This window comes from Cynocephalus volans, chromosome 2 (assembly GCF_027409185.1).
Source record: "Cynocephalus volans isolate mCynVol1 chromosome 2, mCynVol1.pri, whole genome shotgun sequence".
Lineage (NCBI taxonomy): Eukaryota > Metazoa > Chordata > Mammalia > Dermoptera > Cynocephalidae > Cynocephalus > Cynocephalus volans.
This window is the reverse complement of record NC_084461.1, coordinates 7,250,698-7,274,257: the sequence shown is the minus strand read 5'-3', so window position 1 is coordinate 7,274,257 and position 23,560 is coordinate 7,250,698. Positions and strand designations below refer to the sequence as shown.

Genomic DNA, 23,560 nt, shown 5'->3' with positions numbered 1-23,560 from the left:
TGAGGATCATATCTACCTTCTGAATTTTGGTATGCTTGGGTGCATGTGGGCACTTGGTGAATATTTGTTAAATGGAAGAAATAAAACAAGGAAGCGGTCAGTTCCCTCTAAAAATGATACACCCACCGGAAGACTGTGTATGCAAATCCAAGGAGGGATCTTGGCTCAGTGGGTGAACAAGGCAAATTGGCCTCTATAGGCTGAGATTTCCCCAAACTTCACATATATCCCGATCCATTTGGAGTCTAAATCCTTAGTGTAGGATAGTGGAATGAGACAGGCCTCCTAAGTTGTTTAGCCCAGTCCCTGGAAAATGGTAAATACTCAATAGACATTGGGTGTCGTTATTGCTAGTCCATGTGTTGTCTTTCATTCTCAGTTAACTTTATTATACAACTTGAGGTGAGGGTTCCTGTAAGGAATGGTCCGTAAGGAGGAACACGTCTGACTTGCTTGTCAGCATTTCTGGAGATACCTCTGTGAACCTGTGACAACTGCCTTCGTTAATTCACATCAAGGACATAGTGCTAAGACACGTTTTCTAAAACTTCTGCTATTTGAAATCCTCAGGTGGAACAACACACTGCTGCCTGCAAGTTCTGAGCCACATGGGTCATTTTGACACGCAGATGTGACCTCAACTTCCAACCCAATTGCAGAGCTTCAGATACAGAAGTTTGGGACACAGCCTTCCACATTTATCTCACCTTTGAGGATCCTAAATCAGCTTCCCAGGCCAGGCTTAGCATTAACTCTGGCACACAAACTTGCTGGGCTTTAGTCTCTCCAACCCAGCTTCATTAAATTTTACCTGTATCTACCCTTCTCCAAAACCTGCAATAACCCCATCTATTCCTTTGTTTGGTTAGAGGCCTCTTGGTTCCTCTAGTGTGCAGTCTCCTTGTTAACACCAGTAGTAAACCTTATGTTTGTCTGTTGGGCTCCATCAAAAGAAATTGTGCCTTCATTTATTTGTGATTCCATCTCAGAAAAAATAAACATCTCCGCGCCCAACAGTTCCCACAGACTCTGGCTTCTCGTGCACACTGTTTGTGGGTTGAACTGATATTTTGGGTTCTGATGTTTGTAAGAAACAATACCTCTTAATAACTGTACTATTTTTAACTTTGTTTATGGAAAATTTTAAACACACGTAAGAGTTGAAATTATAGTCTAATGAATCCACATGAATCCTCTAGGGGACAAGAAAAATTACCATAATTTTCATGTTTCATCTATTCTTTCCCTTTTTCTTTTTCTTTTTGTTTTTTACTGGAATCTTTCTAGAATAATTCAAGCTACCATATCATTTTATCCTAAATACTTCCATATGCATCTATAACCAATAAACATTTTTTTCTCTTTTATCCAACCATTCAGCCATTATTACAACTAACAAAAATAATGATTCCCTGTCATTTAATACCTGCTCTATATTCTAAGTTCCCTGTGCTATCTCAAAAATAACTATTGATTTGTTTGAGTCAGGATCTAAACAAAGTCCACATTTTACTTTTAGATGTTTTAGCGTACCTCTTAAGTCTCTGCTGTCTATAACTGCCCCTCTCTCACCTCGTTTTCATGTCATTAAGCTATTGGAGACATTGTATCAATTGCCTATAGAGTGTCCCACACTGTTAACGTGTTGCTCTATCTGCTGTAATTCCTGTTAAACTGGAAGTTAGATCTGGAGGCTCGCTTAAATTCAGCCTGGATTGCTTAGGGAAGCGTGCTTCAGAGGGGGTGCTGTGCATTTCCTGTGCATCCTGCTAGGATGTCGGATTACCCCCCTCACCGGTGCTCATTAACACTGACGAGTGAGTTCCTGTATTGTCAGCCTGATCTGTCCATTATGGGGCTCCTCATCAGCCTCTCAGCTAATGGTTTTAGCTTCTGTTGATGATTATTGCCTAGATCCATTATTTCATTTAGTGTTGCAAAACAACAACAACAAAAAAACCCAAAATGATTTCCTAATTCTATCATTCCTTCTGCATTTAGTAGCTTGTATTCATCTATAAAGAAGAACTTTCTTCTTGTGTAAACTAAGATTTATACAGAAAAGAAACAAAGAAATGACTCATCGATTTTTAGAATAAAGGCTTGGTGGTCTAGTCAGTTTTTTGTTTGTTTTAGGACATTTATAAGCTTGTGAACTTTTCTGCATTTGATGGACTTCAGTGCTTTTCAGTCCTCTTTTCGATGTTTACATTATCCCATTTTCGAGCATTGGGATTCCCTTCAGTATGGCCCCTTTGTCCTTTTGACCTTGTCATATTCGTTTTTGCGGTTTTCTTTGTAGAACAACAGGCTGTTCTGGCTCATCTTACACATTTCCTGTCTCAGGCCTGGGGTCAGACCTAAGGAACCCTCATTCCTGTGGGGCAGTGGTAGTCATTGCTGGAGTTGTCAGTATTTTGGATTTTTCATTTTAGGCCTCATATAAAATCAGTTTCATTTTTATTTTAAAATCAACAAGGTAAACCAAAATGAAATTTTCATTTATAAGTCTCAATTCATAAGTTTCATGCTTAAGATTATTACTCATAAGGACACTTCATCAATTGAATGAATCAGCCTACAGGAAAAACCTGATTGATAAATGCACTTTCTCGATCTGCTGGCAATGTTTATGTCTTTTCACCAGAGAGGAAGTGTCACATAAGGTAGAGTCTTGTTTAATCCCACCTTGGACCGCTGCCCATGTTCATGATCCAGTTAAGATGGTTTTGGAGGATGAACAACGGCTTCCTTGTTCTAGAAGCTCAGGTCATGCTATATTGTTAAAGAGCAGTGATGGGGCATTTGGAAACCAGTACTGGCAGGTTTGGGATTGTACCACTGAGTTCATAATGCCCTTTAAATTTGTTGGGACAGGAAACATAAAGATAAATGCCACAAGTTCCCACTCATGTGGGAGCTAAAAAAGTTCATAGAAATAGAGAGTAGACTAGTGGTTACTAGAGGCCCAACATAATTAGATTTTAAGTCACAGGATCTAATATCTCTTAAAATTAATTGGAGTATTTTTCTGCATTTGGTATGTTTTATGACTGTTCACAGTAGGAGGGATAGATGTAGAAACACACATGTTTATAAATAGCTAGGAGGAGGACTGCCCATCTGTGTCCCAGCAAATTTTTTTCTTCACTTTTTAAAAATTGTTATTTTTAATTGACACATAATAATTGCACATATTTATAGGGTATTTTGATACATGTATACAATGTGTAATGATCAGATCAGGGTAATTGGCATATACATCACCTCAAAAATTTGTCATTTCTTTGTGTTGGGAACATTCAAAATTGTTAGCTATAGTCACCCTGCAGTGCTATAAAGCACTAGAATTTATTCCTCCTATCTAGCTGTAATTTTGTATCCATTAACCGACTCTCCCTATCCTTCCCTCAGGGTAAACATAACATATATGCCATGCAAGATGTGCTGAAGCCACAGTTAATGTCACATAACAGCTGCCTTCCTTGGTTTCTTCTTCCCTGCCTTAGATTAACAGAAAAAGTATTTCCCACCTGGTCTCTCCATGCTTCCACTTTGCCCAGATGTCAAGAGAAATGGCACGGGATGTCAGCAGCAGTGGGAAATATGCACCTCCTGAACTCCTGTGAGCTGCCTTCTTGCCTTCAGCTGAGGGCGCCCCTCCAATGTACTTGTCATGTCCCTGCTGGGGAGACGCAGGCAGCAGCCGTCCCGGAGGACCAGCGTTGCAGCACTGCACACAAACTCCTTAGTGTGCACTTGGTCAGCAGAGGCCACAGCAGCAGGAATGGCATGCACAATGTCAGTCTGAGCACCAGTGTAGATCCCATGTGGCTTGAATGGGGTTTAGAAGTCTCACATCCATATAGTGAGGCTGTCATTTGAAACACTGGCTGATCTGATCCCTTGTGTGTTTAGCTCATACCCAGTTTGTACGCTTATCCTGTTGGCCTCCTTTGAGAGGAGGATGTTTATGCTTCTCTTACCCTTCCCCTGCGTAGAAGTTTGCAAGTCTAAGTTACAGACATGAGGAACTAATATATTAGACTCTTTCACCTTGTACTCCACTCATGTACCAGAAATACACAATAGGATCATATAGGAAAATATTTTTTTTGAAGAAGGAACTAAAACCTCCTAATAAAGCTACCAGAGTCTGGCGTACCTGTCATTTCATCTCTCTCTGTGCCCTGCCCTGCATCCTCCCACCTCACATCTTATTCCACGCTCAGCACTGGGAGACCATTCCATGGGGCTGTGACCTACCTCGTGATAATTCCATCTCACCCTGAGTAGATCCAGGGCTTCTCTGACACCAAGGAGATGGAGATCTGCAGGCAAGCCTGTGGGGCCCAGGGCAGGGGTCAAACAAATTCAGGAATGAACAATCCAAGGGCAGGCCTCCACCAAGTAGGGTGGGAGCAAAGGACAAAATGCACCTCCATGTGGACCTGGTGGCGACTCTGCAAACATGCTCTAAACTGCTCAGAAATTTCTGGGCATGGTCGAGCTCCAGTTGCCCTCAGCAGTGACCTTGAATAGTACGTCCTGACTTTGGCTCTCCTGTTTCCCACTCCTCTTGGTCACTCACTCCTGCTCCCAAATAAACCAAGAGCACCCAAGCCCTTGTCTCAGACTCAAGCTATGGCAACGCTGTTCATGTAGTTAGTCGCCAAATATTTGTTGAGTACCTACTGTATGTCAGACTTGAGCCACCCAAGATGGAAAAGATATATCGCCTTGCCCTCAAGAGTGCTCAGTCTGGTGCATACAAAATGTCACCTAGTGCAATGGAAGCTAACAGATTCATGTCTGCATAGCTGTGTAAAAGGGTTTTACAAGGAGATGATTTCAGTCTCAGTTTTAGCTGAGTTCCCATGGTAATTGGTGTCAACTACCTCTACTTTCCACAGTATGATACCAGATCACCTATGCAACATCTCCAGACCATCAGCTAACCTCTTGTTTCCTGTTTCTGGAAAGGTGGAGATAGGAGAGGTTGGAGAGGTCATAGATTATAATACAAAAGCTTTTTTTTTTTTTTTTTTTTGACTGATGCTTTCATGAGGCCAAAGATGTCCTGAGTCATGCTTTTATGACTTCTGCCCGTGGGAGAAGAATGACAGTCCCTTTTCCTTCACTTCACATGTCAGTGAGGTGGTGCTTAGTCTCCAAGAACCAAGGATATGTCAATCTCTCCAAGTGTCTCAATACAGTCCCTGCCTATCTGTCCGTTTCACGTCCTACCAGTCTACTCCTCTTTCATGAAGCTCCACGACCCTCCCTTCCTGCTACCCTTCAAACACATCAAGATCACTTCACAGTTGCTCTTTCCTCTGCTTGGAAGCAACTTTCTAGACTCACAAGCCTCGCTCCTCATTATTATGATTCAGCTCAAATATCACCTCCTCGCAGAGGCTGGCCTTCCCTGAGCATCTTGGTTAAGGTGCCTCCCAACTCTTGGTCATTGTGTTGCCTTTTTAAAAACCTTTCTTGGTGTGTACACACACACACACACACACACACACACACACACACACACACACACACACACACACACACACACACACACACACACACACACACACACAGCACAAGTTTACAGTTCAATGAATATTCCATATTGGCAGAGGGTTGCTAGAGCTCCACCCCGACCCCCGAGTTTTGCCAGTGTCTGTATCACACTGATTTAATTCTTCAAAGCATTACACGTGCACTGCACAATTCTATGACTACTAGCCACATGTGGCCATTGAGCACCTGAAATGTGGCTAGTGCCACAAGTTGAAATAATAATGTTTTGGACATACTGAGTTAAAGAAATATTTTATGACAACTTTACCGATTCCTTTATACATTTTTGATGTGGTTATTATTTAGGAAATGTTGAATCGTACATGTGGCTCTCACATGCTTCTACAGGGCAGCGCTGCCCTAGATCCTCTGCAAGTTGTCTTCACGTTTGTCGTGTCTTTGCCACCAGACCTTAAGCTCCCTTTGGAAAAGGACTGCTTGGTTCAAGGCTGTATCTCCATCTCCTGGCACATAACTGCCGCTCAAACAAGTGATCTGTGAGTGAATTGGCGAACAGTGCACTGGGAACGGTGAAGCTGGCTGGAAATGGTCCCAGCGGCGTCTCCCACCCGGGGACCCGGGACGCAGTCACTTCAGTAGCAGGACTCCTCCTGAGGGACAAGGAAGGAAAGACCCGAGTGTGGCCAGTGGTGCCTGGAGACGGGAGGGGTCTCCCGCTCCGGCCCGCCTCTCCTCCAGCTCAGTGACACCAGCCCGCGTTTCCAGGCAACGGAAAGCAACACAGAGGCGGGCCGAACGCGGGCGCCGGGGAGCCTGAGGCCGACGGACTCGGACTGAGCCCCTGGGCGGGTGGGACGGACCATGGCCGCAGTGGGGACGCTGGACGGAAGCGACGACGTGGAGGACGAGGAGGAGATCACCGCCGCCACGCTGCGCGCTAAGCCGCGGCCGCTGCCCATCTCGGCGCTGTCGGCCTTCAGCCACATCCCGCCGCGGCGCCTGGACCCCAAGGAGCTCAGCTACTACTCCCGCCAGAGCAAGGTGAGCGGGGCGGGCGGGCTGCGAAGGTGCGGAGGCGGCGGGGGCGCGGGCTGCACGGCCGGAGGCGGCTCGGGGCGGGGCTTCGCAGCTGGGACCCGGCCTTGGGGACGAGGCTGCACTGCCCTGGAGGGGACCTGGGAGGGAGAGCCCAGCCCGGGCTGAGGGCGGGGCTCGCGGAGGGGCGTGGCCCGGGCGGGGCTCAGAGGGGAGGGGCTCGCGGAGGGGTGGGGTCCGGGGCGGGGCTCAGAGGGGAGGGGCTCGCGGAGGGGCGGGGCTCAGAGGAAAGGGGCCCGCGGAGGGGCGGGGCCCGGGGCGGGGCTCAGAGGGGAGGGGCTCGCGGAGGGGCGGGGCCCGGGCGGGGCTCAGAGGGGAGGGGCTCGCGGAGGGGTGGGGCCCGGGCGGGGCTCAAAGGGGAGGGGCTCGCGGAGGGGCGGGGTCCGGGCGGGGCTCAGAGGGGCGGGGCCCGGGGGGGGGCTGCACAGCCCGTGAAGGGGCCAGACGGGGAGGCGGAGACTAGGGGGGCTGCGTGGTCAGCTGGGGAGAGAGGAAGGGCCACCTGCCGCCGGGGCATCCGTACCCGTCGGAGTACAGCTGCCACGACCACCAACGCAAGCTGAACGTCCTCGGAATCGAGGCTGGGCATCGGGGGAGGCCGATGTGTGGGGGGTGGGAGGCTTGGCTGGGCCGAGGAGCTGCGAGCGGGGCGTGCGGAGGCGGGGGCGCCCGGGGACTCTGCTGGGTCCCCGCGCTCGGAGCCAATTGGGGGGGGCGCTAGGGAGCGGTGCTCTTTGGGGAAAGGAGGGGGAGCCTCTAGGCGTCTGGACCCCTAAAAAGCACAGTGACTACTAGCAGGACAGCAAGGTGACCTCTGTGCCCAGGATCTGGAGGAGGGTCGGGGAGCGCCACGGTACCCCGTGCGGTGGGGACACGGCTCCCTCAGGAGTGGGTCTGCGGCAGGCCTGGCAGAAGCCACGGGAGACCCTCTGCCTGCCCGCTGACTGGAGAAAACGGGGAGGAAGACGCGACCAGCCGGGCCCCGGGCCCCTCCCACCAGCGACCTAAAGCAGAAAAAGCAGCAAATTCAGAACTTGTCTGGGTCATCGACTCCGTTCGTCTCAGCGTTGTTCCTAAATGTCTCCAGTGTGACTTGCTGTTCAGGGTGCAGGAGGCAGGGGCGCGTCATTACTGAAAAGGGACATTGGTTGGGGACCCTCGGATAAGTCGGGACCCGGGCTTTCTTTTCCTAGCTATCCTGGTGGCATGAGTGGCCCAAAAGAGGGGTGCAGATTAACCAGGTACTGTGGAGGAGGGAGGTGGTACCCTCATGGTGTGGAAGGTATTCCCACAAAACGCATCCTTCCTTTCCGCCTCCTCGCCCACCCCATAGTCCTAGAGCCCACACACAGTGTGTGTAAGAGCAGATCATGGAGCTTAGCCCGACAAACTAGCAACTGTTTCTAGTCTGGGCAGCTGTTATGGGTTGAATTGTGTCCACCTAAAATTTGTATTTTGAAATCCTGATCCCTAGTACCTCAGAATGTGTGCTTATTTGAAGGTAGAATTTTACAGAGGTAATCAAATTAAAGCGAGGTCATAGGGTGGGCCTTAATCCAGTGTGACTGTGTCCTTATGAAAAAGGGGAATTTGAACACAGACACAAATAGGGAAAGAGGACATGAAGAGACCCAGGGAGAAGACAGCCATCTACACGAGCCAAGGAGAGAGGCCTGGGACAGACTTTCCTTCACCGACCTCAGTACAAACCAGCCCTGCCGACCCCCTGGTTCCATACTTCTGGCTGCCAGACCTGAGACAATAAATTTCTGCTGTTTAAGCCACCCAGACTGTGGCACTTTGTTGTGGCAGCCCTAGAAAACTAATACAGCAACCATAAAGTTCGGCCTGCACCCAGGAGGATCTCTTGTATCTGAGAACAACACTCTTCTTGGCTTTGAGCAATATGGAAGGACAGATGGACAGAAGGACAAAGGGGACATTCGCAGTGGAGTCTGTCTTTACAGCCCCGTTTGCTGACTCTCCTAGGCCTGAATGTCCACTGGCTATCAGGACAGGAGGGGACTCAGAGCAGTGGTTCCCCTCCTCATGGCCACTGAGGACCTCATTTGTTTCCTCCTGTGAGCAATGTGTTTTGAAAGAACTGTTATCTGTAAATAATTTCATGTATGAAATGAATTTTGCATTTTAAGTATGCAATGCCTATCTGATTGCCAATTAATTTATGATTGATGCATAGCATTAATACACAGCATGAAATAAACAGCCAAAAAAGTAAGGAGTTGATGTTTTAAGTTGGTCTATGCTATTTTGAGAGAATATAAAATTTGCTTCTTGACATAATGAAAAATTTCATACTACATTATTTTGAAGAGTCCTGTTAAATACCATCTGATGCTTTGGAGAAATAAGATAAAAGATTAAAGGCAAATGGGGGCTAAGATACACATTTATCAGAGATAAAGGCCAAGTTGCAGGATACCGCTAAGGACTCTGGGCACATGGGCTTGTGGTTATTGAAGCTCAGAATTGGGCAGAATCAGACAGATTTACCCACCCAGCCACATCAGCTGGGATCCCCAGAAAAAGCAGAGCAGAACCCCCTTTCCCGGTGGGCCAGGCCCAGCCAAGGAAAGGGCAAATTGAGCTTCGCAGGTCCAGTTTATTCTTTTTAAATTTACTTATTTGATAAATGGCTCCATCTTCCTGAGGATAAGAGAACAAGGGTCAGAGAGACATCCACGAAAAAAAATTTTTCGTTCAGCACAGTTTTGATAGCTGGGTTCACAAACAAATTCAAGCCCTGAAGCCTTTAGTATAACATGAAAGAAAATTATCTAACAGAAATAGTAATACCTAAATAAAAGTCTGAAAAGCAACAAACTATAAAAAGCATTATTTTTTATTGAAACATGATTGTACATATCTGTGGGGTACACATTGAATATCAGTACCTGTCGGCAATATGTGATGCTCAAATCAGGATAATTACTATATTTATCATTACACGATGTATTCATTTTTTTGTGTAAAGGGCCATAAAAAGCATTGTAAAGCCCATTAGACAAAACTAGTTACTAATGGTAGTAATGTACTCCCCAGTATTTGATATGGATTGTGTCCTCCAAGTTTTATGTATTAGTAGCTTGATCCCCACTGTGACTGTAAGAGGGTGGGAAATCCTATTACATTAATTGAAAGGTGGGGTCTTGAAGATGTGATTAGATTCTGAGGACCATACCCTAGTGAATGGATTAAAAATAGTTGTTGGGGTGTGGTTCTGAGGGCTTTAAAAGAGCACATGAGAGGTTAGTCTCTCTCTCCTCTCTGCCATTTCTGCCATGTGAGACCCTTGGGTCACTGTCACCACCAGTAAGACCCTCACCAGATGTGCTCCCTGGACTTTGGACTTCCCAGGATGGCTATTTCTGCCATGTGAGACCCTTGGGTCACTGTCACCACCAGTAAGACCCTCACCAGGTGTGCTCCCTGGACTTTGGACTTCTCAGCCTCTGAAACTGTAAACAATAATTAGATTTTCTTTATAAATCACCCAGTTTCAGGTATTTTGTTATAGGCAGCAGAAACGGACTAATATGGTATCATACTCATATAAACTGGTATTTAACCAGCTTCAGGAACTCATGAAGCTGATTCTCTGATCTCGAAATAAATCATTTGGAATAAAGAGGGTGAATTCTGTATCACAGGTTTACTGGAGGACTCGACTACACCTAAATTCATTGTAAATAATTTCAGGCTCTACTTAAATGAGTAGAAACAGCACAGAATTCGTTCCTAAATCAAGGTGACCGTGTGAATATTTGTGTACCTCCAAAATTCACATGTTGAAATCCTAACTCCCAAGATAGTGATTTTAGGAGGTGGTACCTTTGGGAGATGACAGTTTATGAGAGTGGAGCCCTCATGAATGGAATTAGTGCCCTGATAAAACACCTCAAAGAGCTTGTTTGCCCCTTCCACTATGTGAGGACATAGTGAGGAGGTGCCATCTATGACTAAGGGTATGGGTCCTTACTAGACACCACAGCTGCCAGTGCCTTGACCTTGGACTGCCAAGCCTCCAGAAGTGTGAGAACTAAATCTCTGTTGTTTAAAAATGACCCCATCTATGATATTTTGCTATAGCAGCCTGTGTGGACTAAGACAGTTGATTACTGTGTAACACTCTGTGGTAGTTTCTGTAGTGGTTAGTTAGTAGCATAGGCTGAGGAATCCTAGGTAAAAATATTGGCTCCATGTTCACTAGCTGTGTGGACTTGCCCAAGTCACACACACGCGGTCTCACTCCACCCATCTATGAGACCCACAGAACCAACTACTTAGAGATCTTATGAGAATTAGTTTAATTAATAAGTGTAAAGTGGCACATGGTAAGCCCAAGGTAAGTGTAGCTGTTATTAATGTTTGTTTTTGTTCATGATTATTACAGTTTCCTTTCACTAAGTGTTGGGCCCCAGTGGCCAATGTCTTATGTCCCTGTCCCTTGTTCGTGGTCAGAGATTAACACAGGTGAGGGCAGATAACTCATAATATGAGCATGAATCTGGTGGTTTCTAATCCTCTGAAGCAGCTCACCTCAGGGAGCCCAAAGAGTTGATGCTCTGAAGGCTGCACACTTATTTAAAGCCCCAGTAATACCCCTGAATCGTAAGACAAATTTGTCATCTAAAGCTGCCAGCTAAAATGTGATCAACTCCTACAGTGCTCCCTGGGGGGCTCTCGCAGCCTGGGCTTTTCCTATGAAATACTGTTCCACTGGGCATACAGCAGATTCAGTTCAATGGTGTTTTTAAATTACTTTTTCCTTCTTCTGCCCCATGCAGCATTTCTGCTACTGAAATGGAAAAGCTGAGCCAAAGGAAAATGCCCTTTTATGAAGAGTTTGATTAAATTCCTCTAAGTCTCAGAGCTACATTTAAAAAAAAAAAATTCCTAAGCGATTTTAGAATATGTTTCCCTCATGCTAAGGTGGCTTATGGATAGCTCTGTTTTAAGCAAAACTTTGCACTGAAGACCCCACCTTAGCTTGAGTGGGCTTGGCCTTTCCTTCTCTGCATGTGGTGGAGACACATAGGCAAGGGTCTGACTGTTTCTTTAAGCATCAGGAGCTCGACCTCCCTGTTCAGTGAATTTCCCTTCAGCAAGTGCAGCCCAGCTCTTTATGGGCATACAGATGCATGCTGACTGTCCAGAGGTGCAAAGGGGCATCTCCCAAGGGCCCGTGCCAGTGTCCGGTATACAGGGGTGCTCAATATGCCCTCCCCTGAGCCCTCTCTGTGTGGAGCCTCTTGGCCTTTAGGTACCAAGCACGTTTGCTGCACACACTCGGCCGCTCCTGGAAGTCTGTGGAGGAAAGGTAAACCCAGCTCTGCTGCCGCCCTACCTGTTCAAATCCATGCAGCCTGCTCACTGTTATCCAGCAGACTCTTCCACTTCCACATTTTCCAATAGAAATTTGTGCTAGCTGAATGAAATTATGACCACTCCCCAGGCACACTTCCTTTTCCTCTCCCTGCCTCTGTTTCTCCTTTGCACCTATCAGTATCTGACCTACGAGATATTTTACTTAGTTGTCCTGTTTTTGTTGTGGTTTTTCTCCCACTGACATGAGCTCCCGGACGGCAGAGATTTAGTTTTATCACTGCGATACCCTCAGCCATCAAACAGGGCCTGTCTCATAGTTGGTGTTGCACAGATGAACGAGGAATGAATAAACAGAAAGTGAGTTTTGGTTTGTTTGTTTGTTGTTTTGTGGCTGGCTAGTAAGGGAATCACAGTGTCACCAATACTATGCTCTAACCAACTGGGCTAACTAGCCGTGGAAAGCGAGTTTTTTTAAAAACAAAGGAATAAGTCCCCGCCTTACCCAATTAGCTTTTAGACTGCACAGGGGTTTCGGTTTGGATTATCTGCTGTTTGGGTTACCCTTGGCATCGTTCTCCTCAGGGATCCTAACTGGCAGTGGCCCGTGTGTGCTTCTCTCAATGTGTGCTAGTTGCATTTTTACTATCCAGTGACCTGCCCCTGGAAAACTCAAGGCCTGCAGAAGTGGGGCTGAATGTCTTCCTCCAGGGCAGGTAGATCCTAAGGAATGGGCAGGAGGGGCTAAGCCTGAGACCCAGTTTCTCCTGCAAGCCCACCAGTGAAGGAGGAATGAGGGAGACGGAGGCAGGCGAGTCCTTCCATTAAACGTCAGGGGCAGGGAGTAAGCGTTCCCACCAGTCGTAGCACCCGCGTGAGCTCGTGCTGGGTGTCTCTTCATTGTGAGCGTATGGAGGCAGTGACGTGTGTCTAACACTGAACACGTTCACACACAGAAGATCACACAGATGTGTTCATATATATTTGCAGCATGCTCTTTCCATTTACCAATACATTTTAGGCATTTTTTCAATTCACCTTCTTTTAAGGAGTACAACAAGCAAATGACACAAGAAAAGAAACAGTGTTTGTCCCAATAGATTTGGCCAAGAGGACCACTTTGTTCCTGTGACATGAACTGCTGGGGATGGGGTTGAGTGGAGAGCTGGTATCAATGGAAGAGGAAAAGCAATCGACTCCACGGTCACCAAGTCTCCTCCTGGCGACAAGGGGACCACAGACAGAGGCAGAACTGTCTGAATCAGAGCACATCCACGATTTGAAACAGACACAAGATCAGAGAGAGGAGATCTGTTGACTTCAATTCAAGGGTAAAATATTCAGATTATTTGAAAAGTTATAAAAAGTTTCTAAAACTTGTGATACTAATGTACCAAGAGAGGGAGCAGAATCTTTCCCACAGATAAACCAAAGAGAATAGTTGAGCATTTGTTCTTTTTTTTTTTTAAAGCTAATATTATGTCCTTGACAAGCTACAGTCCTCTGAGATATAGAATTCTGAATGCTATTAAAATTAATGAAAATGTCCTCACTAAACTTGACACACTGCTAAACTCCCACGGAGATGCTCTGGATTTATCAGAAGTAAAATGAGGCCTTTATGAATCAAAGGAAATGATTTTGGATCACCTTGGGAATTTTTAGTTTTAAATATAGGTTCATACACCTCTGGAAAGGCAAACAGAGACTGAAAGCCTCAAGATGAGGACGGAAGTGCTCTGGCTTATACAGAGAGGAAACAAGTGTAGCCCAGTCGTGGGTTCATTACCGTAATGGTCAAGGTGGCTTGAATGTGCTATGGAAACACAGATCCTAAACCCTAAGAGACTTAACCAGTGGTGTGCTGGATGAAGCCTGCCTGTACGACTCACAGGAGCTGATATTTAGCATCTCTTCTGCCCTCTGCATTTAGTGGGAAGCCTGAAATTGACCGTGCTGGGAGTATTTATACCACAGAAATCAGCAAATACTACAAATCAGGTCTTTTTTTTTCCTACAGAAAGCAGGTTGTTAAACACAAGTGTACCACTGGGCTTAAGATAATAAACCCAACATAATAATAGATTATTTCTTTCTCATGCATAGCACAACACATGTATGTTTGTCCTGGGTGGCTCTTTGGGTAGTGACTTGGGTTCCTTCTTTTCAGTGGTTCCACTATTTCCAGGGCCTGGGAGTCTTTGGGACATTGGAGTCCTTTACTGGATCCTCTGAATTCACCAGCCAGTGAGTGAGAAGAGTTTTTCATGGACCAGGCCTAGACGTGGTATTTATTGGTGTCACCCATATCTTGGCCCATCTTAATTGTGAGGGAAACTGGAAATTGCATCTTCTGTTTGTTTTGGAAGAGAAAGTGTATTCGGTGAACATATAGTATCACTCCTGCTGCAAGTACATGAGAAAATGGATTAATTGTTTTCTCTTGTTTCTTTCTTCCTCAAAGAACTTACCTGGTTTAAACTTACAACGGAGTGTGCATTTATATCTAAAATGGTCTGAAAGGGAAGAGAAAATAAAGCGCTTGGGTCCCAGTTTGCTCAGAAGCTCACCCCTGTTACTTGTCTGAGGGTGCAAAGAGAGCTTCAAAGGCTGAGAGGAGGCACTGAGCAAAACCAAAGCCCGCAACCCCTGGGAGGGCCCTTGTGGACTGGACCTAGTAGACAGTACTTCCTCGTCCGTCCTCTTGCACGGGTCCTGATGAGCTGGGTTATGCTGCTGTAGCAAACAGCCCCCAAAGCCTTAGTGGCTTAGACAAGGCTTATTTCTCATGCTAAATGTCCAATGGGGGTGAGCAGGGTGGCTCTGCTCCTTATAGTCACCCAGCAGCCACCACATAGGCTGTTGTCATCAACATGAAGCTTCAGGAGTCCCCAGGTACTGTCTCTTAAATGCTTCTGACTGAGGAGTCACTTGTCACTTCAACTCATAGGTCATTGAACTGGTCATATGGCCTCACCTAACTTAAAGGATCAGGAGGATGAACCCTCTGTGCAGGCAGGAGGAAGGGAATTGACTATTGGTGATTTCTAACAACCAGACTGGTCTGCCACTCAGAGCACCCCCAGGTCAGGTCTGAGGCCCCACTGCAATAAGCTTTATTGTATCCCAACCTTACTTTCCATTGTTCAAAAGGTGGCCGCTTCTCCTTACCAAGTGTGTTTGCTACAGCTGCCATCCAAAGTACCAGATGTGGTGGCTTTAAACAGCAGAAATTTACTCTCTCCCAGTTCTGGAGGCCAGAAGTCTGAAATCAAGGTGTCAGCCAGGTTGGTTCCTTCTGAGGGCCGTGAGGAAAGGATCTGGCCTCCACCTCCTTAGCTTGTAGACGGCCGTCTTCTCCCTGTGTCTGCTCACATTGTCTCTTCTCTGTGTATATCTCTGTGTTCCAATTCCCCCTTTTCATGAAATCACTAGTCATATTGGATCAGAGGTCCACCCTGTACCAGTGTAACTTCATCTTAATTAATTACGTCTTCAACGACCCTGTTTCCAAATAAGGTCATATTCTGAGTTCCTGGTAGTCTGGACTTTAACATAGGAATTTTCAGAGGACACAGTTCAACCCATAACACCCAGAGAAGTTGCTCCCCAGTGCTGTAGCTACAGCAATGTGGTGCGATTCATTTCCTACCCCCAGCCCAAATGAGCTCATCACTCCTTTCGTGCCACTGTATATTGGGCATACTTCCATTATTTCATTTGTATGTTGCTGTAGTTTTTAATTAATGGGTTTATTTCTGTTCTCAGTCTGTGGTCTTCCATAAGGCAGGGACCCCCCCTATTTCTGTCCTGGAGCCTAGCATAGTGCCTTGTACAGTAGTGGAGCTAATGTGCTGTGGGCACGGAAAACTGAAGTCTCCACTACACTTACGGCACCTGCCCAGGCCTGCAGACCACAGTGGCTCCTCAGTGTTAGGAGTGGGGCCACCGTGAGGAAGATTGGTGATACAGCATCAAGCTCCATGGCTGATATGAGGCCATACACATTTTAACAATACTCAAAACACAGGGGGACAAAGGGGAGAGATCACAAGAGAAAAATGAATGTTTCCTGTTTCTCTTTGTTTTTTAAAAGCAACATCACGTATGAAACTGAAGCAATTCCTGGAGAGATTTTCAGAGCAAGACACTAGCGAGCTCAGCAGCTGTTTTGTGATAGCATCTAAATCCCAATTGGTTTTTATTAACACCATTTTGCTTCAAACTGTGAGAAATAACCTCACCTGTCCAATGCCAAAGGATGGACATGGAGACACGAGGTACAGCAAAGTAGACTTTAATTACAGCCTTCCTAGTTTCAGGTGTCTGAAGGTCAGGGACACAGAAAAGTGCTGTAGCAAGCAACTTATTCCCTAGTGCACAAGTCCCTGCCCCCACCTCCTCATTGGCTGAGAGTACTATGGGCTGCACAGTCTTCCCAGATGACTTCTGAGATTACCCCAACTTACTACCCCTTTGTAGGAAATTTCTTTGTCTCAGGGCTCAGGACAAACCCTTGGAAAATGCCCACTGAAACCTTGTGAAAGGAGAAACATCAGGGAATGAAGGGGACAGTAAAGGGCTAAAAACTCATTACCATCTCAAGGAGAACTTTATGCATTCAGCGACCCCCACCCCAGGAATGGGCTGGACCAGTCAGACAACTTTCAGGCTGGGTCTGAACTATTTCTGAAAATGAATCACTTAGGTTATTTTCTTACAAAATTATAAAGGAATGAAGGAAAAGTGGAAAGAAGAAAGATTGCTAATTAGAATCTAGGGATCTAATATGACTGTCCATTCCTAATATATAATCAAACTGAAAATCTGGACTTTTTAGATTGATCCAGATTTTCAGTTTGATTAGGTATTAGGAAAGGACAGTCACATTGAAAATGAGTCTGCCTGCCTGCTGATGAATTTCTTTTCTTTTTGTTCTTATTTTTCAATGATAATGAAAATTAATTTTTACTCAGGAAAGTTCTGAATATGCAAAATCTGCACAAAGAAAAGCTGTCTAAGACTCTGATCACTCCACCGCCACCAGCAGTGAGATTCCCAGTAGAGACTAAGATGTAGTAGGCTCTTGGTAACTAATCCTGGGATTGTGAGGCAGGCACCTACAGTCTATAGCTGTAACTCTTAAAGTGTTTTAGGAGACCTGGATAAAATGAGAAGAAATAGGCATTTCTTTTTTTTTTTCTTTTTTCCTGTAAAGTTGCATTTTATGCTTGGTTTCTCCAGGGCAGGGAGCAAAGATGAGTTAACATTTCCTTCCTTGCTCAGATAACAGCGATTGCATTCTCTTCCTATTCTTCAGTCCATTCTTCACTCTTCAGGGTCTTCCTCCCAGGATAAATCTAAGAACCCTGGGGGAGGTTACTCAGTTCAGAGGGGCCAGGCCTGGTTAAAAGCACTGTGCCGAAGAGGAGGTCACAAGCCCAGGCAAATCCTTAAGATCCGCTTCCCCTGCTGTTAGAGCTTCCCCCTTCTGGAGGGGCTGTTCCTCAGACCTGGGCAAGGCTGGTCACCGCAGGAGTGCTAGGGTGACTGAGGTTTCACCAGTCACCTCTACTTTGACACGCGGTTCTCACAGTGCAGGAGAAGAGCGTGCCTCCTGGCCACAGGTGTGGCTCCCTCCCAGGTGTTCAGTCCTAGAGACCAGGTCTTCGTGGTGTACATTGCAGCTATTCTACCCCAAAACAAACCCATTGCCTAGGGTCAGCCAGGTCAGGAGAGATTCCAGGGACGATGGAATACCTAGATCATGACCAAGAGCCCTGAAACCGTAGGGGCTAAGGGAAATTCTTCCCCTTCATTCCTGAAGGTTTGCTGAAAATCAATTGACAAAAGGCAGATTGATAGGAGAAAAGATATAACAAATTTTATTTTTACATCCTGTGGAGGGCTGTGCAACAGGGAATCACAGGAGAGTGGTTGCCCAGTAGCCAGTGGGGTGCAGAAGCTTACACACCCTTCCCAGGGGAGGGGGGTGTGGTGGGTGGGAAGTGTTAAGAGTAAATGTTTTTCAGAGAAAATGAATGAGCCCAAAGAACAATGACCTGGGGCCAAGTTTCTCTGAGCTCTGGGGAGGTGTTGTCACAGGTGAAGGGTGAAAGCAGCCAAGCACAGGCCACCTTGTTATGCAGATGGCAGTGTCTGGTGACCTGGGAGCTGCCCTGCGAAAGAACGATGGTAGACAAGGGAGGGAGGGCCCCAGGAAAAGCCTGGCTGTTTATTTCACCAGTGTAGACTCTCCTGTATGGATGCAAATCTCCACAGGAGGCAGCTTTTCAGCTATTATTGTTTCTCCAGCCCTTCTGAATTATATCAGAGAAGTCTTGAAATATATCAGAGAAGTATATTTTGGGCTGAAATATCTTTGGTTTCCTTCACTACCATCCCATCCCTTAAATTACTGTGTGTTTGTAGGGGGACGATTGGGGTGACGGGGTGTCGGGTTATTGTTCTTGCCTCCCTGCTGGCTCAGCCGGGTCTGGCCATAGCTCTGAACCTCAAGGGGAAAGGTCTGGCTTGCACGAGGCCAGGGTGTCCCTCTGCAGGATCTGCCCCCACCTTCCCCACCGAGTGGGGATGTACTTGAACTTCCTTGGTGTTACTAATGGGCCTCCAGTCTGGTGTCTCACCCAAGAAAGGTTTGCTTAACCTCTGGAGGCCAGGAGCAAATCACCTTCTGAATCAACAGACTTCCTACTTTAGGTATGTAAAAAACACTGAAATATTCTATCATGTCTTAAAGTGGTTTAAGTTTTCATTTCATTTGATAGGGAAACGTCTAGTTTTACATAATCAAAGTGATTGATATTGTCTTTGTGACATTCTTCCTATTGCTTTTGTGTGTAGGAGGCCCCTTATGGGTTTTCTTTTTCACTTGTTTTTCTAATCCATCCGGAATTTACTTTCATCTACAATATGATGTGAAGACCCAAACAGCTAGCCAATTCTCACAGTGCTAAATGCTGCATGATTCATCAGTTCTCCATTCGCTCAGGCTTTTGTTTGGCCCTGTGCATACATGGGCTGTGTCACAGGCTGCCTTCAGGAAGGCCAGGGCGGCTCAGTGTGAACAGCAAAGCTGTGTGAGTGAGACTGTGATGAGCCGAAGCTTGTGCCTGTGACCACATTAAATGACCAGTGGTGGCACAGAGGCAGAAGCCAGGGCTCCTGGCGAGAGGTTGCTTCCTTCCTTCAAGTCACAAAGAGTGACTCTGAACTTACGCAAACCAGGATTCTAGCAGCGATTGAATAAGTGCCTGCACATGTTGACTCTGGGATTCTTACAAACCTTAAACTAATCATCCTAAAAGACCACGTTATTTCTCTTACTAGACAGTTAAATTGCATGAGGACAGTAGCCACGTCTGAGTTATCTTCCAGACTCCCCCAGCAGGAGCACGGTGCGTTGACCGTGACGGATGATCTGTGAACGGTCAGTAAAGGATCCGCTGAACCTGCATTAAGCCTGGAGCTTGGAGTGCCTGCAGTCAGTGTGGAAGGGCATTACTGTGTTTCCCAGCACACTCTATAGGCCCTGTTTATTTCCAACTCCGTGTCCTGCAGTTGAAGGAAATCATTCTAGCATCACTCTTTGGGGAATAAAAAACAAACCAAACCAACCAAGCATAAATTAGAGACCTGAAGCTTCTAAATCCCATGAAGACTTTGTGTCTGGGTTTGCTGCTGGAGGATTTAAGGCAGCTGGGGTAACATAAATGACAACCCAATTTACAAGGTGACAAAGGTTTAACACAGGAATTCCTTTTTCTTTTACTAGATGCCAAACAAGGCAGCTTTACTTGTGTATTCAGAAAAAGTCAGGATGAAAAATAGAGATATAGATGATAGCTCTATTCATGGGGTCATTTTCTAATACATCAGAGCTGTGCGTGTATCTATAGTTTTATATATGTGATATATATATATATATGTATATGTATAATATAAATACTCAAATTTATATAAATGATCAAGTCTTATAGCTACCACATATGATTAAAGAAAATAGTTTTGTCTCTCTAGAGAGGGGTTTGTGTGTAGACAGCCTGACTATCAGCGAGCAACTTAAAGGATAACTCCTGTTGGGTTGTGTTGTCCCAGTATTCAGGTATTGTTAATTGTTCAAAGCGGCACAGGCTTATTATAGAAAATTTAAGAAATGCGAAAAAGAGTAGAAATGAAGGAGAAAACACACACACAGAGTTTTGCTATGATCTAAATGTTTGTGTGCCTCAAAATTCATATGTTGAAACTCAAGCCCGGCTGTGGTGGCATAAGCGGGTGTGGCACCTGGGACGTGATTAGGTCATGAGTGTGGAGCCTCGTACATGTGCTTAGTGCCCTTATAAAAGAGGCCCGAGGGAGCTTGTTTGCCACTGTACTATGCGAGGATGCAGCGAGCAGCACATCTATGATGCACAGAGCAAGCCCTCACCAGATGCTAAATGTGCTGCTGCCTTGCTCTAGGATTTCCAGCTTCTGGAATTGTGAGAAATAAATTTCTGCTGTTTATGAGCCACCCAGTCTACGTAACTTGTTATGGCGGCCCGAACGGACTAAGACAAGTTTATTGTTACTTCAAAGTTTGACCTGTAGCGATTGAGTCAGATGGCAAAAGAGCTTGAGGAGCTGCCTCTGTCCAGGAGGGAGCAAAGAGGAGCTGAGAAGTGCCATGGGACGTCCCTTGCCATCCTGGGCCTCCCAGCAACCTGCTGCTGCTGGTGGGGCTTCTCCCAGCTCTAGGCCACAGCCGGTTCTGCTTGGGGAGGTGACCTTTCCTACCACATACTCTCCACGGTCGGGAAGTGCTGTGCGCTTGTCTCCGCTGGTGAGAGTATTGCCTTCCATGCCCTAGCGGGCCTCAGTGGCTCAGCCTGCAAATAAACCCGTGGCTTTCTTTCTCTTTTTATTCCCAGCCAGGAATTATTTCCCTCTATGACTGTGTTTTTAAGAAGAACCTAGACTACAATCAAAAATTGCACCGAGATGACAGAGAACACGCAAAAAGCTTGGGGCTTCGTATTAATGAGGAGGTAATGTTAAGACAGGATATTACAATTTGCTAACATATTAATGAAAGTATTTATGTGTGTGTATATGTGTATTTTATCTGTGTATATATGTGTATACACGTGTGTACACATGCATGTATATATTGTGCACGCATGTGTGCACATTACATATATGCGCATACATATGCATATGTATGCGCATATTTGTGTATATGTGCACTGTGCATATGTGCATGTGTATATGTTTGTATATGTGTGAACACATGTACATGTGTATGTCCATGCATGTATGCACGTATATTGTGTATAGTGCATGTGTATATGTGCATATGTAATGTGTATGTGTATGCATCTATATGTGTGTGCATATGTGCATGTGTATGTGTGTTAATATCATGTTCAGTTCCTTTATGTAACCTTCTTTATGGAGCTGTCATCAATTTTACTGGTCAGGAAGCTGAGACTAAGCTGCAATTAGACTTCCCTCTACTCTGTTGTAGCATTTGTGTACTAATTTTTTAAATTTGTCATTTGGTTCTATAGAGTTTAATAATTTAAGGAGAGCAAAACTAAGAAGTTCTTTTCAACAGATGTAGCAGGTCTCTGCTTAACCTCTCAGTCCTGGCTGTCGTAGTTCTTCTAGGGATACTGGCCTTCCAGGGAGGAAACTGCACACACAGGAACATTTCTCCCAAGTTTGCTACCAAGCCACTGTTCCCTCCACACGTAGTTCAGTGCCTCCTGTACCTTCCCTCCACTTCCTGAAAGGGAGGAGTGATGTCTAGCCCAGCTGCACAGGGGGGCGGCCAGCAGAGCTAGCAAAGCTCACAGAGGGAGAAGGTGAGGGATCTTGGCAGGTGGGTTGGGTCTCTTTAGCCTGGGGGGCCCATCTGCCTTTTGTGTTAGACCCCCCGCTGCTGCCTTTCCACTCTCTGACTGACGCTCTCTTCACAAAGTCTGACCTGAGGACATCATTTCATTAAAAGTCAAGTGCTGAATAAGTGTAATCTTTTAAATGATACATTACACAGAAATTTTAATACGAAAGCTGCTGGCGGAATTTCTATTTGGATCATTGGATTTTCGCCTGTGGCTGTTACTGTTTAGAGTGCCACCATGCCACTTTTAATAACCCTTTTTATTTTGATGTGAAATTAAGTGATGGAGGTACTGTGATGTATCACCACATACGTCATGGACATTGATTTTTTCCTAGTATCATTTTTGTGCATGTTAATACATTCCGAATCAGTAGTGAAGTCAGTGCGTGTCTCACGAAAAGAGTGCGGCTCACGTTACTTACATCCACTCATATTTTTTGAGCGCCTTCCATGTTCTGCTGAACAAAATGGGAACAGGACTAAAGCCCTTGTTCTTTCAGGGCCGTCATGCCCACGAAAAGAGAGAGAGAGGCAATGAAATAATGAACTGAATTCCAGGTGTGATAAGTGGATGCAGAAAAAGAAAGCTATGGAAGGGGATGAGGAAGGTGGGGGGTGTCAGTGAAGACTGTGACATCTGAGTGGAGACTTGGGTGGTGTGACCTGAGGAGCAACCAGGCAGAGCAAAGGTACAGCAGCTGGAAAGCATTGTTCTGTGTGTTTGGGAAAAGAAAGAGGCCAGGGAGGGAAGGAGGGCTGGCAGGAGAGCCAGGAGGGGACGGAGGGAGAACAGGAATCTGAAGTCAGAGGGTCCTGGCACCCAGGGTAAGGACTTGCCTTTTCCTCTGAGTGACTTGAGGACGTGGAGGGTGCCGAGCAGATGGGACAGGGTCATAGTTTGAGAGTCCCTGAGGCTTCAGCATGGCGGAGCCATAAGGAGCCTGGGTGGAGGCAGAGTGCAGGTACCCGCATGGCCCACCGTGGTGGGACCCAGGCTGGTGACGGGCCAGTTGTGCTGATAAAGGACACTGGTGCTGACTGAGAGTTGTGATAATCCTTACCAGGAACAGGAAAGGCCCGTCGGAGTGCTGACGTCCTCTGTCTATGGGAAGCGCGTCAACCAGCCGCTTGAGCCCCTGAACCGGGACTACCGCCGTGCCAACCACGTGAAGGCTGATTTCTACAGGAAGAACGACATCCCCAGCATCAAGGAGCCTGGCTTTGGGCACATTGCTCCAGCCTGAAGCCACCCCTGGGGCCCATAGAGCATGTTGGGGGACTGTGCCCACAAGTGAGGGTGCCCAGAGAAGGGATGACACCCAGAGCCTGTCTGCCCTTTTATCATGCCCAGAAGATGTAGGGACGCCTCTCCTGCATCTTGACAGTGGGAAGGAGGCACATGTTAGCAGCTTTCACTCAGGTTACCTTGGTGAAGAAGCCGGCCAAACACCTTTAATTCATATTAAGAATATCTAGAGTACGATTTTCACCCTTAAGTATTCAGGATTAGATGATACTGGAGACTGGTTCATTGTGAGCACCTGAATAAAATGAACACTTTGTTCCCACTTGATAATGGTTGGGTTGGTTTTTGTTCACTGGCTGTCCACATTGGCAAGAATTATTAGGGAGAGAGGTCACAGGAGAGGTGTGCAGTTACTTTTCTCAGTGATG

The 23,560-nt window shown here is 46.2% G+C and overlaps 1 protein-coding gene across 1 annotated transcript; it reads left to right on the top strand.

Moving 5' to 3' along the window:
* Positions 1 to 6,396: 6,396 nt before the first annotated feature.
* Positions 6,397 to 23,216, top strand: CFAP90 (cilia and flagella associated protein 90). Its single transcript, XM_063087539.1, has 3 exons — positions 6,397 to 6,576; positions 20,910 to 21,026; positions 22,951 to 23,216. Exons 1-3 carry the CDS (start codon positions 6,397 to 6,399, stop codon positions 23,128 to 23,130), a joined length of 477 nt encoding a protein of 158 aa, XP_062943609.1. The 3' UTR covers positions 23,131 to 23,216.
* The last annotated feature ends 344 nt before the right edge of the window (positions 23,217 to 23,560 follow it).

What these genes read in the sequence shown, in the direction of transcription:
- CFAP90 (XM_063087539.1), top strand. Translation starts at nt 6,397, where the DNA reads ATGGCCGCAGTGGGGACGCTGGACGGAAGCGACGACGTGGAGGACGAG. An exon ending in ACTACTCCCGCCAGAGCAAG is followed by an intron (nt 6,577 to 20,909) that starts GTGAGCGGGGCG and finishes TTTTATTCCCAG; the next exon opens with CCAGGAATTATTTCCCTCTA. An exon ending in GGCTTCGTATTAATGAGGAG is followed by an intron (nt 21,027 to 22,950) that starts GTAATGTTAAGA and finishes AATCCTTACCAG; the next exon opens with GAACAGGAAAGGCCCGTCGG.